This window comes from Poecilia mexicana, unplaced genomic scaffold (assembly GCF_051168715.1).
Source record: "Poecilia mexicana isolate PSO_F unplaced genomic scaffold, ASM5116871v1 scaffold_20, whole genome shotgun sequence".
Taxonomy (NCBI): domain Eukaryota; kingdom Metazoa; phylum Chordata; class Actinopteri; order Cyprinodontiformes; family Poeciliidae; genus Poecilia; species Poecilia mexicana.
Window position 1 is genome coordinate 2,832,586 of NW_028263389.1, and position 14,912 is coordinate 2,847,497.

Sequence of the window (14,912 nt, forward strand, 5' to 3'; positions counted from 1 at the left end):
GAGTCAGAGCGCCGCGGCTCCGCTCGCCTTTAACTCTGAAGCTGCTGCATGTGGAGGAGTTTAGATGAAGGATTTAGTTCATATGATCCTCAAACTAAATGTCATCTATTCTTCCGCAGGAGAGACGCGGGGACACCTTTTGGATTTGAGCGCAGCAGAGAGATCTGCGGACCGAGCGGCCAAAGATGAACACCGTTGTGTTTAACAAGCTGAGCAGTCAGGTCCTGTTTGAGGAGAAGGCGAAGGAAGTGGAAATGAGCAGCAGAAATTACCTGGAGGTCATCGACGGCCAACATCCAGACCTCCTCTGCAGCAGCCCGGCCATCAGAGACAGCCAGGCGGCCAGACACCGGCGGAGCGGGTATGTGAGGCTCTCTGTTCTGGTAGAAGCTGCTGCTCAGCATGCGTGGATGTGGGTCGGCTTTAGTGGGTGAAGGAACCCACGGGGGGGGGAAATCTGACAGCCTGGTCAACCTGCTGGTCACTCGTTAGCTGAGCGAGAAACGGAGAAAAACTCTCTTCAGATCTCAGGGATTAAATCTTCGGGTTTTGCGCAAATAAGCGCCGCAAATGAAACATCTAAACCAGAGACTTAAAGACTGATATGGGTTTAGATTTCAAGTAGAAATATTATTAAACTCCATCAGCAGTAGCTCAGCAGAGTTTTTATCGTGTGCATGTATTAATAAAATAATGAACATGATGGAAGTTTTTCTGTTGACGTGCGTAAATACGCATTTGCTCCAAATTTGGCTAAAATGATTTTAAGTGTCTCCGTTCAGACTGTAGTTTCTAAATATGTTCGTCCTGAGGTTGTGATGAAGAACAATAATAAACCTTTTTCTAGACTGCTGCTGATCTAATGACCATTAAAGCTGTGATCAGAATTAAGGTTAGAATAAAGACGCAGCTGATATTTGTTCAGTAGCTCGTTGCTCCAGAGACACGAGTTAGATCCGCGCCTAAAGACAAGTTATTTCATGAATCTGTTATCTAATTATTTGATTAATCTGCGAATCCAAGTATTTATTTTCTTTTCACAGAAACCATTTTATTTATTCAAAAGTAAGGTTTTGAATATTTAGCATCTAACCGTAAAAATGTAAACTAAACTTTGCTAATTAAAGTATGTATTGTGTAAAATGCGCCTCCAGCATGATGTAAATATACAGGATGAAACCCAGAATATATATGTTCAAATAAAATATGTAAAATACAAAAAATATTAAAATTTAAAAATGTATATTTAAAATATCAAATAAGATTAATTTGATCTGGAAACGAACAAAAAAAAAAAAAAAAAAAAAAAAAAAAAAACAGGCCAGTATTCAGTCCTGAGCGTAATTCCAAATGGGGAAAAAACCCCAAAGGTTTTTATTAAACTGTTAAATCAAAATGCTGTGTTGGAAACTCCTTTAAATTAAAATCATTTAGGCATTATTAATATTAAAACCAGATTAATCCAAACCGACCAGCCTCACATTAACACAGCGGCGTTAACCGAAGTTCCCCTGAGCATGTTCTGTCTCATCGACTGAATTTGTTTTTACAATTTCATACAAAACTATTTTTCTGTCAAGCTGAATAATTAGGTAGAGATTTATCAAAAGGATACATATTTAGGTCTTTAGTGAGTACGTTTGCGAAATTTTGCGCAAATTCGTAGTCCACTAGATGGAGACATCAACAGTCATCAGTGGCAATACTACATAGGCCTGTATATAGGTTGCCTGTTGTGCTATATTGAGATAAATTCAATATAGTACAATATTGACCTTTTATTGACAAAGGTCAATAAAAGTTCATCAGCTGCAGAAAACTGAGGAAATTTTATCCTCCATGTTTGTCTCATGGAGTCGATGACTGGAGCTGAGCGCAGCTGAAATATGACAGAAAGACACATGTACTGCTGGAGAGGACAAATAGTAGATCTGTGTGTAAACAGGTGGAACTTTTGCTTAAAAGATAACTATTAAATTCATAACAATTGATGCATCGCCAGACTGCTACCCCAACTCCACATCTGTTTCCAGTAAACAAATCCACCTTCAGCTCTGTGTTCTAGTTCACCACATGAAGAGCTGGTCTGAATGGATCTGACATTGTATGTCTGGAACAGGAAGCAATTAGAAGAGAAGAAAGTTTGGTTTGTTTGGATCAGCTGTTTGTGAGGCTGAAATGAGCAGAGAGAGGAAGGAGCTGCAGAAACATTCAGGATCAGGTGAAGGAATGTTCTCTAACAGAGCTCTGGGGTCAAAGGTCAGAGTGAAATGCGCTCCACGATGTTCAGGCTGATCCAGATTACAAGGAAAATATTTGGAGAACCAGAACCTCGGGCCCGCTTTGAGGTCCGACTAAAATGGGTTCCATCTGCAGCCAGTGGAGCCGTTTTGGGAGCTAAAGGAGAAGTGGAGAGCAGCACCATACTGACATCTGCAGGTTCAGGTGTTCCTCCTGTGGGTTCAGGACGTTCCTCTGATTCATCTGTCGACATTTTAGACTCGCCGTGAATTTCTGACATCTGCTTGCTGAAGCCCCGGGTGTGTCCGGTTGTTTGCCTGCGTCTAAATGCTGTCCCTGCTGGTGCACAGGGGTCGTCCCAGCGGCAGCAAAGTGCGACACAAGCGCCAGGCCCTGCAGGACATGGCGCGGCCGCTCAAGCAGTGGCTCTACAAGCACAGAGACAACCCGTACCCGACCAAGACGGAGAAAATCCTGCTGGCGCTCGGCTCACAGATGACTCTGGTCCAGGTGAGACGCTTTCTTCTGCTCTGATTCCAGTAGGAGAGAAAGAAAAGTCACAGAGACAGGAGAGTGATCAGGCTGCTGGAGTTTAGATGGTTCAGCTTTTACTGTTCCTGAATGTTTAGCAGCAGCTGAGCAGGAGTGAAGTGTTGTTTCCTCTGCCTTCCAGATCCTCCTGCAGCTTCTCCTCTCTCTGCTGAGCGTCTCAGGCTTTGATTGTTTCTTCCAAAAGCTGCAGCTCAGCTTCATCTCATGTCCCAGAGAGTCTAATAGTGTCAGAACTAAATATGTTTTGTTGAATAACAATACATTTGTCCTGCTGAATTTTTCTGTTGAAGAAGAATAGATGTTTACCTGTTTGCAAATTATTCCCATATGATTTTCTTTAGATATTCCTTAGAGGTGCACCGATTGCAGTTTTCTGATTCTGATTTTGGCTGATACTGATGTTTTTGATGTAGCAAGAAAGTTGTTGACTTGGCAACAGTGGAGTGACTACTGTTAACTGCAAACGTGAAGACATGACCTGATGTCTGTCAGTCAAGACTCTCATGGCAGAGGGAAAAAGGCGTGGTTGATTTTCAGACCTTTACTGAGATAGATAAGATCAACTTTACAGATATCAGCCAATCACTGATCTCCCCAAATTAACAAATTCGGGGCCAAATTATTGTGCACCTTCACTCTGTTCTCCTTGTTGGAAGAACCTGGTTCTGTTTTCACTTTATTGAGGATAAAAAATCTTGCTTTTTGCCTGTTAGTAAAATGAAAACAGATAGTTAGAAATCTTTAACTTCTCAGTCTTTTTCAATATTCTTGGACTGAACAAGTGATCATTTTGTCCCAAAGTGTGAACATAAACTCAGATGTGACCATGATGTCTTTCTGTCTTTCCACTGATTGCTGCTGAGAACAGCCCAGTTCTTCCACTGTTTAGTCCAGACAGACCGCTGTTCAGACTGCCAGTGGCGTTGAACGCATCACTTCCTGCGTGTTTTTCCCTGGAGAGGCCGACCTGGCAGCAGGTGTTAAACAGCAGCTAAATCTGTCATGTTGTAGCGCAGCAGTTAGCTTTGTTCCATGTCAGTGTTGTGAGATGGAGCTGATGATCCGGTGCCGTCTCCATGGTTCCTGAACTCTGTCTCCGTGGTAATATGCTGTCTCCTCTGGGACCTCCCGTCCTCATGAGGACACCGTCCCTTCCCCTCCCAGTCCTGCTGGTCAACTGGTTGCTGCTTCCTGCCTGCTGGGCTGCAGAATGAAGATGGTGGGAAATGTGATCCTGAAGGAGAGGACGTGAAAACTAAGTAGTCCAGCATGAGGCCGCCGTCCCCGGCCGTTCATAAGCAGCTTGAAATCTATTGAGCATGAAAAGTTATTCCAGTAGAACATCTAATGGTCTCCAGTCCCAGTGGAAGAAAGAGCAGCGGCTCAAGTGTCTCTTTTATTGGATCTTAAAGACAGAGATGGAAAAAACGTCTTATTGGAGGGAGGCTGGACGTGTCCAGAATGAGCAGGATGGGGACGTGTGTCTCAGTCAGAGCATTAGATCATGAAATGATGCGTTCACTGGCCATCAGCCGATTCTTTGTACACAGTAAAAAGCTGAGAGGCTTCAGTTTTCCTGCAGAACGTCTGGGATGTTCCTCTCAGCTCCGTTCAGAGAGCTGCAGCTACCTGCAGCCGGAATAAGTCTCTGTCTCTGTCTTCTGTCTCTGTCTTCTGTCTCTGTCTTCTGTCTCTGACTTCTGTCTCTGACTTCTGTCTCTGTCTTCTTTCTCGCTCCTTTTGCTGTTTTTCTCCCTGAGACTGGTAGCAGGCAGTGAGGCGTCGTCTCCACTGAGGATCAACGTTTAGTCTGGCTGTGGATGTGGACGAGTGTGGACTCTAGACATTAACATGTCCTCCTGTTTGCCGTGTGTGTCCCCTTCCTGCTTTGTCCCCCTCAGGTGTCCAACTGGTTCGCCAACGCCAGGAGACGCCTGAAGAACACGGTGAGGCAGCCGGACCTGAGCTGGGCGCTCCGGATCAAACTCTACAACAAATACGTTCAGGGCAACGCAGAGAGGCTGAGCGTCAGCAGCGACGACAGCTGCTCCCAAGGTACGCCTCACCTGCTGCTCTGAGGACAAACTGTCCAAACTGCACAAACACTTGGATCTGATTTTCTGAGCTCAGAACCAGAACACTGCATGTTCTCCTTCTATCAGTCAGAGGAGCTGACAAATGTGCAAACACAGGGTGGCTCTCACGGGAAGGTCCGGCCCGTTTTGGTGAGGAAGTGTTAGAAAGTCAAAGTTCAGTCGTCCAGCAGTGAATGAACAGAAAGTTCAGAGCGCTGTGGTGTCAGTAATCTCTCCCTCAGTGTGTGAGGAGGAGAAGCTGAGCGTGTGGCTCCCAGAGGAATGTGTGCATGGTGTTTGTGTTGTGTGTGCCGCAGGCCGCTGCACCACCAGAGGCTCCGTATATCTTCCTGACTCGTCTCCCTGTCATATTCTGGTTCTGGAGCGATCCGCAGCCCGCTCCCACTGCTGGCCCGTGTGCTGAAAGGCCCTCCATTATGTTCTGAAGCCTATGCTTTTGTTCCAGAGACTATTTCTGGGAGCAGATCTGACCCCGCTGACCGTGTCTTCATTCCTCTTACTGTCCTGAAACGGTCCAGCTTGTTTTGGAGCTGCAGCAGCAAATCCAGGCTGAAGTAAAAACTGTTTTCTGCTTGGAGTCCAGAGCAGACGTGATGTTCTGATCAGGAGAACAGTTTAATACTTTTATTGGATTAAATCAAAAGGTCAGATTGTTTGGTGACAGAGGAGATGCTGGAAGAACCATGTGGTTCTGATTAATGGAAGCTCTCATCTCAATTTGGACCAGGCTGAACCAGACGTCTAACCCGGCCAAATGACAGAACTGCAGTTCTGGCAGCGACACAATCTGAAGTGACGTGTTTCTGATTTCCCTGCTGCCAGAGAATCTCTGGGTTTTCATCAGAGTTTTGTCTTCTTCCTGTTTCTTTCATCAGGTGGGAAGCTGGGCTCTAATTCAGTCTCCTCAGCTGCAAAGCATTCTGGGAAGGATTTAATTCTGCAGGGGACAGAGGCTGAGTTCAGATAGAGGAAATGGACCAGCATTCATTACGGTTTGGTTCTGGGTCTGAAGTCTGGACTGGGCTTTCTGTTCTGGAGGCGATGCCAACATGTGGGCAGGAGCAGCAGGATGAAGTCTCCTGGTTCTGCTGTTTGAATTAAAGATTAGCTCCAAATAACCGTTTTCCTTCAGACTGGTGAACAGAACTGAGACAATAACTGAACCTGGAGTCCAACATCTGATGGAGGAAATGAGTCATTACAATGTGGACTTCCACTGATTGTTTTAGTGACTTTATGACCACATAAAAACTGATGGGACCTAAATGCAGCGACCCAGATGAAGATGGAGAGACTGGAACCAGTCAGCTCCACTGGTTTACATCACCTTATGTATATACAGGCCTTATGCTGCAGGATTTACTGTTTCTGCATCAATGTGAGACCAACAACAGATGTTCTTGAACCATAGAGAGTTCTACAACCCAACGAGTCGACTGAGCTCTTATTGTAGGTTGAGAGACTTGAAGACCAGATTCCCTTCAGGTTTTCACTGTCAGTAAATGAAGAACAGACCTGAGAGACAAACCAACAGAGATCAATTCAGACAGTTTTCCTTACTGGCTGTGGAGAGTTGAGCTTCATTTACTGTTCTATGTTGTTAACTGATCCCAGTTAGGAGTCGGGACAAGAGCCTGAATAAAAATGATGTTTATCTTGTACTACAGATCACCATGGCAACAGAAGTTTGTTCTGAAGTTTTAAGAGATTGTTCTTGTTGTGGAGAAGACTTCCTGTCCTCCACCTACAGAACAGTCATGTGAGCATGTCCTGATGTTGCAGACGGAGACAACCCTCAGAGGACACAGAGCGGTCCTCAGGATCTCACCAAGCCCTTGTACCAGAGCGTCATCAAGAAGGAGGGCTCCCCCATGGTGGGCGTGGCCATCGGCATGGACCCAGGGCTGCGTTCTGCCGTGGAGGCCGAGGACTACGTGTCTCCACCCAAGTACAAGAGCAGCCTGCTGCACCGCTACCTGAACGACTCTCTGCGGCACGTCATGGTGGCCAACGCTGTCATGGACGCTCGCAAGAGGAACCACTCTGGCTCCTTCAGCTCCAACGAGTTCGATGACGAGCTGCTGTCGCCGTCGTCCTCTGAAGCTGAGGCCCACTTCGTCTATCGAGCCGGTAAGGAGACCACTGACTCTTCCAGGAACTCTCCAACACACACCACATTCCTCATGTCTGATCTTTGTCTTCTTTCTGGACGTTTGTTTTCATCCCTGCAGCTTGTCCATTATGTCCAGCTGTCTGTCCCTCTGCAGGGTCTCTATCTCTCCTGCTAACTCTCTCTCTTCTTCCTTTAATTGAACATGTTGGATGTGTTGCTGAATTTTCTCCTCATGGTTGCTGAAATGGAGAGGCTGTTCAGGAGCTTCTTGAAGTATTTTGTAAAATTTAAAAAAGGTGCAGTTCATCTGAAACACACAAGCATATCCAGTAACCTGCACACTGTCAAACCCACACACACTGAACCACTGGTTGTCTCTGAGGCCGTCCAGAGAGGCGGGAGGAGCTTCACCTCCAGCTGACCAGGGTCTAACAGGTCAGACACACCAAGGCCATGTTGAAGACTGTCAGGCTGCTGTTTGTCCCGTCTTTGATCCTGCTGTGGCTCCAGAAGAGGGAGCAGAGCAAAATGTCCAACAGGCTTCTTGAGACTGAGAGTTGAATGTGGGACCTTTGCAGGAGTTCCTGCAGCGTTTCTGAGATGTAACCAATGAAGGTCAGCTGTGTTTGTATCGGCTGAGAACACTGGGTCTTTGTTCAGGTGGACTTCACATCCAGTAGTAACATTTTCCCTTTGTGTTGAACACGACCAGAACAAGGAGGGTCCGGATCTGAGCTGGATTGTTGGAGGGAAGAGCTGCTGTTATTGTGTCTCTTTTGGACAAAAGTGTTTCTTCTTGTCTGAGTGTGAAGCAGACAGAGTGTGTGTATCTGAAATGAATCAATGAGTCCGACAGGAACAATTAAAACCCTTTGACCTGAGCCAACATCAGGCTGTTTTCACTGCAGAAGCTTCACTCCAGCAGATTTTATCAAGACAAATCCCAGCAGGGCTGAATTCAGCTGGCCGACCTGCTGCCTTTAATAGACACTGACTGTTTTATCTCTCTGGTTATTATAATTTCTGGCCGCTGACGTCTCCCTCTTGGCCTCCCTGGACTCTGATACTTTTACACAAGTATGACTCTGTTACATGTGACAGAAGCTTATTGGGTCAAATGGAAAGATTCATTCAAAAGGGACAAGCTCCTTCTGGGAAATTAGATCTGATCCAAATTAGAATAAAAGTTGAGAAAATAAAATTTTCATTCCACATCTGACTTTTGAGGAACAAAGCAAATTAAAAACTGCAGGGAGAGAGAAATGATTTCAAGGTCAAGTTTTTCTCATTTCCTGCAGTTTTTTTTCTCCGGTTTGCTGCAAATTCCAGATATTTCTTTAGAGAACACATTCTTCTTTTACAAAGAGTTTTATGTTTTATAGCGAGAGACAAATGTGTCCCTGTGCAGCAGATTTGACATAAATCTGTTCTTCTATCACCTCCACAGAGGACACAACGTCCAAATAAATCTGATTTAAGATTACTGAAAGCTTCAAACCCAGACTGGGTTCTGTTTTCTGGCTTTAAAAGATCTTCACATCTTCAGTTTGTCCCGGGAGTTTTCTGGTCATATTGTCTCGGTAAGTTCGAGTCTGTAACAAAGTTGGGATTGATCAAGGAAAAGTGGTGAACCTGGTAGCTGCCGTCCCATTGGTTCAAAGTCCATTTGTGTCCCAGTTGGTTGTTGTGGGCTCAGCCAGAACTCCTGACTACAAAGAGCAGTCAGACGTGGCAGCAAATGGAGATCATGGATTGGCTCCAGTTAAAAACTAAACTTCAGTCGACTTGAAAGGAATCCCACTGGTGAAGCTCCAAGACCTCAAACATCACATCCACACTAGAGCTGCCTGGTGGAAGGAAAACAAGCAGCATGTGATAATACTGGAGGATGTTGCAGTAACAATGTCTTAAGATGAATAAATAAAAGATTAAAAAATGTTAATGTTATAAACATATAAACTTAATCCTACTTTTAAACATATATAATGTACCTAGCTCCTTAAAAAAAAATTGGATAATTTTCATCTCAACCAGGTTTTAATGAAAAAGATGCTTCTGACCGATGTTTGCTGTTTTGGCAACTCTTTAACATCTGAACCTTCTAATGCTGCAGCAAGAAACAACCAACAACAAATACCCCGGTCAGAGAGAGCCTGAATGCATGGCAGTTAATGAGCTAACATTTATTACAGCATGGTGATATGGCCATGATAATAAATCGGTGTTATGTTGTGCAGCCCTCATGCACACACACATCAAACACCAAACTGAAATTTACAAAATTGGAGTTTGTGCTTTTTCTTCCCAACTAACTGGATCAATGATGGATGGATTAAGTAGCATCGTCTTATTACTGATTTACAGAAATTTATTTTTGTTAGACTACTAGGATGAATTGATTGAAAAATTCAGCTTTTGTATATTTTACCATCTGATGATGATTTTCAAAAAAGGTAAAATCTTGATGCATAATAAAATGACATTTATTAAAATAAAAAATATAGATCACTTATGACATTTTGATTTGAAAAATGTTATTTGGCAAATTTAAATTAAATGTATCTTAGTTATAAGCTTGCAAGGTAAATTAATCGATCTTTAAATACAGCAGTCAAAATGACATCTTGTTGCCATATTAGTGATAAATCTCTAATATGGTGGATCTCTGTCACTGGAAGATGATGTGATGTTGTTTCTGCCACTTCATGGACACAGACTGAGGACAGCAGCAGACTGAGACCAGCATGTTCATGCTGTCTGTGAAGCTGCAGAGAAAGGTTCCCAAACATCAACACAGACACAGTTTACATGTAGGCAGCTCCCCAACATGGAACTGGAAGAGAGAGGAATAAAAAGCTCTGCCAGTCTGAGGGGTTTTAAATGGTCGGCATGCCAAGACTTTGTAGGACAATGAGGCTCACACACACACACACACACACACCATCAGATGTTGAGATGTGAGGAACACAGCTGTCCGCCTGCTTAGGGAGCCACACTGCCCGACTCTGTGGAAAACACAAACTGTTTCCATTTTAAAAGCTGAGTCGGCTGTAGAACAATAGGTAGCCTCTGTGTTCCCACGGGATGGAGGAAAAGAGAGCTTCACAACCAGAGAGCAGAGGTGTAACCCAGTCAGGACACACAGAGAGGGCAGCTGAGCTCCCAATGTGAACAACTGTAACATAATGATGCAGTAAGTCCTGCACAAACATGTCATTTGGCCTCCAGATCCCCAAAAAAGGCTGATTTAGTCCACATGTAAACACTTACAAATGTGAGTAATGTTTCCCTGTGGTTACTGCTGCTTTTTTCCACAATAATGTGAGCGTTTTATTTGCCACCAGCAAGAGCTGATCATTCCTAAGAATGTTTCAGAGAAAGCTGTAATAAAAGCTCCTGGTGGAAGATGGTCAATCTTTTGCTGTCTCTTCTGGACATGGTGTAGGACAGCAGCAATAAGTCATTGTTTTCTGCTTCCAGTTCCAGACTGGATGTTCCGGGACATCCTACAGTATGCCAAACAACAATTTAATTTGCTAATCAACAGGGTTTGTGTGAAATAGTCATTTCCTATTGGGTTATCAGTAATTCATGCAGTCACTGTTCTATTTATTCACAAATATGAAATTAGACTCAGTCTAAGAACTTTTGACTCCTCAGGTGTTTCTGGTTGTGTCTCCAAAGAGGCTGCATGTTGCCATGTTGGAAAAAAAATGTGGTTGCACTTCAGATGGGTCAGCTATCAGTTTCCTCCTATTCCTCATCAGTTGCTTCAGAGGAAATCTGAGCTTTTTCATTCATCTGCAGAGGTGAGAACTTTCTGTGCAGGTCCAACTGAGTCAACCTTGATCACTTGAGATGAACTCTTTTCACTTTCTGCAAACAGACTCATACTTGGGTACTGTCAGAGGATTTCAGAAGTTCTAATCACGTCTCAGAGTGAAGCTTTGCTGAAAAAAAGAAGAAACAGGAATGTGAGGATATTGTTGGAAGTCTGACAAACTACAACCTGAACTAAAAGTGAGTGGTTTGTAACTCTGGGTTATCACGTCCTCATCTCCCTCTCACACATTCCTTCTCTTCTTCTAAGGAGAGAACTGTGGTGAGTGAGGTCAGGCTCCTCTCTGTGGAAGAATCCAAAAATGAACCAGAAAACTAGAGGAGCATTTCCTAATCAGGCCGTATCAGCCCGGAGCGTCTCAGACCTTGTCCTGTCATCATGGCTCAGACTGCATGGGAAGCAGACAGAAGAGCAGCGAGGAGATGGAGAGTCTGAGGCTGGTGGAGCCTGCAGAGATGAGATCAGTGGATCAGGATGTTTGGAAACTCTGGAGGCTTTTAAAGCAGAGAGAGAGGTGACCAAGATAAAGCTGTAAAATCAGAGCAGTTTAATGTTTTGGCTTTCACGATGTTGGACTTTTATATTCATAAGAAAAGATGCAGTGAAGATGAAAATGTTACTCAGGAGGAGGAACCGATTGACATGCAGGATGTGCAGAGTGAGGTTGTAGAAGACGGGGTTTCCCTGTGAGGGATTTATTCTGAACAAAGGATGACCTGCTGCACGTCTGACACTCTTAATACCTTTGGACTAAATGGAAACTTTCAGATTATTTTCCTCTTCTGAACATTTTCTGCTCATCCAGTCATCTCTAGCTGGTAAAGAGCAAACTTCTTAAATGTTTAGTGAACTTAAGGAGAGAGCCTGGAGGCTGCACAGCTAAAAAGTCCAGATGTTCTGCTGTCTTTTAATGCCTCATGAAACTCCAAGCTTGTGTTGTCATTTTCACTGCTGGGCAGATCTGAGCGAAGGCTGGACGCGAGACAGAAGACAGGTTGAGGTCTGAAAACACCAAGAACTCTCAGTAAACAGCTGAAGTAAACACTCTGGCTGCCATAAAGACAACTTTACTTTCATTGTTTAATGACTTTGCTGTTTCTCACTAATGCTTCACAGATGAGATGGAGATTGGTCCCATTGAGGAGGGGGGAGGAGAGCCAGCAGGCGGCCATCTTTCTCCCACTGACTCACTCGCTGCCTTTTCATTCCCTCTCTGATCTGTTTCGCTCCGTCTTTTTCGATCTGATTTCTTCAGACAACTCAATTATGCTGGCTGGGCTCCATTTGTTTTCCAACTAGATATTACACCGTGGATTTTATGAGTCATAAGAAACATCTTTCAGCTCCATCCTATCAGTCACCTTTACGCTTGAAGCCTTCTTGCTAAAACGTGTTTTTTTCCTCCAGCATCTTAAATAAAGACAGAAACCAGAGCAGCGCATGTTTGCTGAGGACACGATGTCCACTGGAAGAACAAAACACAAGTCAAAAACCACACACACACACGCACACACACACACACACACACACATCCACTAATCTGCTGAACATGCAGGTCCGCATCATCAACCTTTATTTAACCAGGATAAAAAACTCCTTGAGATTAAAAACCTCTTTTCCTAGAGTGTCCTGGTGTTCTGACCCAGAGAAGTCTACTGAGCTTTTCTCTCTCTGCTTTCAGAAGCCACAGACCATGGATCAAGTCAACATGACAAGTGAGTCGACCTTTTCTCCCCAGATAACCTGTGTCCAATCACCAGCTGAACGTGAGCTGTAACGCTCTGTGTTTTGTTCTCTCTGTGCGTGTTTGTGTGTTGTGCCGGTCGTCAGGGGCAACGGTGGCGTCGCAGCGACGCAGAAGGAGAAGGTGAAGGCCAAAGATGAGACGTACTGGAAGGAGATCAACGCCGCCATGGCCTTGACCAACTTGGCTCAGGGGAAGGACAGCGTCTCCGGGACAACCAGCTGCATCATCCAGAAGTCCTCCCATATAGCCGAGGTGAAGACTGTTAAAAAACCTTCAGCTGCTGCTGCTGAAGTTTTAGCTCTGACATTATCTGTCTACGCAAAGCAGCAAACGTTCCTCTCTCAGCAAACAGAGGCCAAATAAATTCACCCTGACAGAGGAACAACTTGTGCTGGAGGAGAAGAAAGGTGTTTCAAGTTGAAAAACGTCAGTATTTGCTCTTATTGAAAATGTCTATACGATTTCTTGACCATCCTTTTCTTAAAATTAGAAACTTTTGTAATGTTATTTTTTTATTACTCTTTTTTTATTTCTATTTTTACTGGTACAAATTTTGTATTCTCCACAGTGCCTTTGTTTGTTTTAGCAGATCAGCTCTGATTGTCCAGATCTACAACAAAAGTCAGCAACAGTGAAGCTTCACTGTAACCTTGACTTTGCTCCTTAGACCAGGTGTTTATATGAACCACTATAGCCTTAAGCTTATATGATTGTTGCCTGGATGTGTCAACTGGTTCTGTTTTGGATCAAAACAGGTTTTTCCCCCTCATTCATCCAGGTTCTGTTCATGTGGGTCATAATGGACATAAGTTCAGAAGTATCGCCGTCTTATATTTTCTGACACTCAAACTGTTGTTGTGACCTCGAGAAAGAACTGAGTTGCACCGTTTCACAGTTTCTGGTGTTGGATGTTTCAAAGAGTTCCTGGTTGGGAACGTATTTTAACGAAATGATGAAGGAAAGTCAAATTAATGAGAGACAAAGTTACATTACTTCATCTGGTGGGATAATAGAAGAACCACAATCTGTCTGTATTATTTTACAGCCAGTCAGCAGAACCTTGTTAGAGTGGACAGTACAGTAAATAAGTCAGGGAGGAGGTCAAATGAGGACAAACAGTGAAGCTCATTCCAATTATTTTGTAAATTAAAAGGTTCTGCATCAATGAACTGAAGTCATCATCTGTGATCCTGAACAGAACTGATGCTTTAACAGGGAGAACCTTGTTCCCCTGACAACAGTCATTATGCATGTTGTTGCATCACACAGTAAATCAGGACACGAAGGGATGAAACAGAAAGAAGATGACTTTGTTGTATTTATATCAAAGCAATGGAAGTGGTAACCATCAGTTTTTATTATTTACTAATATATTTGTTTATTCAGGTGAAGACTGGATGTTCAATCCAATGACCATGTATGTATCTCCTTGAGTTCTCAGATTTGTTCTCATGTAAAATTTATTTTATACATTGGTTTGTAAAAGCAATGAATAAACCTCTGAATGGAATGAGTCATGTCTGTTTTTATACGCTGAGACTAACAATGACAGAACAACCCACCGCACAAAACACAGCAAAGCTTTTGCAACTGAGCATCACCAGAAAGTTTCATAAACTCTCAGAATTTATTTCACATTTCATAATAGAAAGACTGACTAATTGTCTTTTGATCTGAGATTAAAGTTAGCAGAAATATTTTTGTTGAATTATGGGTTTGACATTAATATAGCATTAATAGAAAAAAAAAACTTCAGGAATGATTCCGAGCCGTTCTAAAAGTTGCAGGACGGTAGCTCTCAAGGACTGGACTTAAGTATCCCTGTTGTAAAATAATGAGGCTGAAGCTGATCTGCAGACTCTGAAGCTCTCCAGAGCATTCCTCTGACCTGTATCAATCCATTGGCAGTAGCAGGTCTTCCAGTCATCTGATGCTGGATAAATGATGGTGCCTTGGGGAGGTTTAAATGGCTCTGACTGGAAAAATTCACCTCTCCTTTGTCCATTTCTTGCTCCTCCTGTCAAGGCCTAGATGACCATAACATGAACATGGAACCATTCTACTCAGGGATCCCTGGAAACATATCACAACCTGACATGTTTTTCTACTCCTTTAGCTACCCTGATGAGGCTCTAATTGTCTTTTGGCCCTTTGCTTTGAACACTTGTCATTCTTCAGACCCATCCACGTCAGGATGGAGAGAAACAGGAACAGACTGAATAATAAAACTGATGTTAAGTTTTGGAACAGAGCTTTGAACTGATTGGCTCTTTCAGAAAGGTCTTGCAGGTCATTTACCTGTCGGTCCTTCACCTCCTGACC

The 14,912-nt window shown here is 43.6% G+C and overlaps 1 protein-coding gene across 1 annotated transcript; it reads left to right on the forward strand.

Moving 5' to 3' along the window:
* The first annotated feature begins 139 nt into the window (after window positions 1–139).
* On the forward strand, window positions 140–14,100 carry mkxa (mohawk homeobox a). The gene is made up of 6 exons (XM_088001370.1): window positions 140–361; window positions 2,592–2,751; window positions 4,695–4,848; window positions 6,672–7,019; window positions 12,525–12,558; window positions 12,674–14,100. The coding sequence occupies exons 1-6, from the start codon at window positions 186–188 to the stop codon at window positions 12,951–12,953; spliced, it is 1,152 nt and encodes a 383-aa protein (XP_087857496.1). The 5' UTR covers window positions 140–185; the 3' UTR covers window positions 12,954–14,100.
* Window positions 14,101–14,912: the final 812 nt, after the last annotated feature.

Bases quoted from the DNA above. Each gene is read 5' to 3' on its own strand.
- mkxa (XM_088001370.1), top strand. From the start codon at position 186: ATGAACACCGTTGTGTTTAACAAGCTGAGCAGTCAGGTCCTGTTTGAG. The intron at 4,849-6,671 runs GTACGCCTCACC...CTGATGTTGCAG, and splicing joins CGACGACAGCTGCTCCCAAG to ACGGAGACAACCCTCAGAGG. The intron at 12,559-12,673 runs GTGAGTCGACCT...GCCGGTCGTCAG, and splicing joins GGATCAAGTCAACATGACAA to GGGCAACGGTGGCGTCGCAG.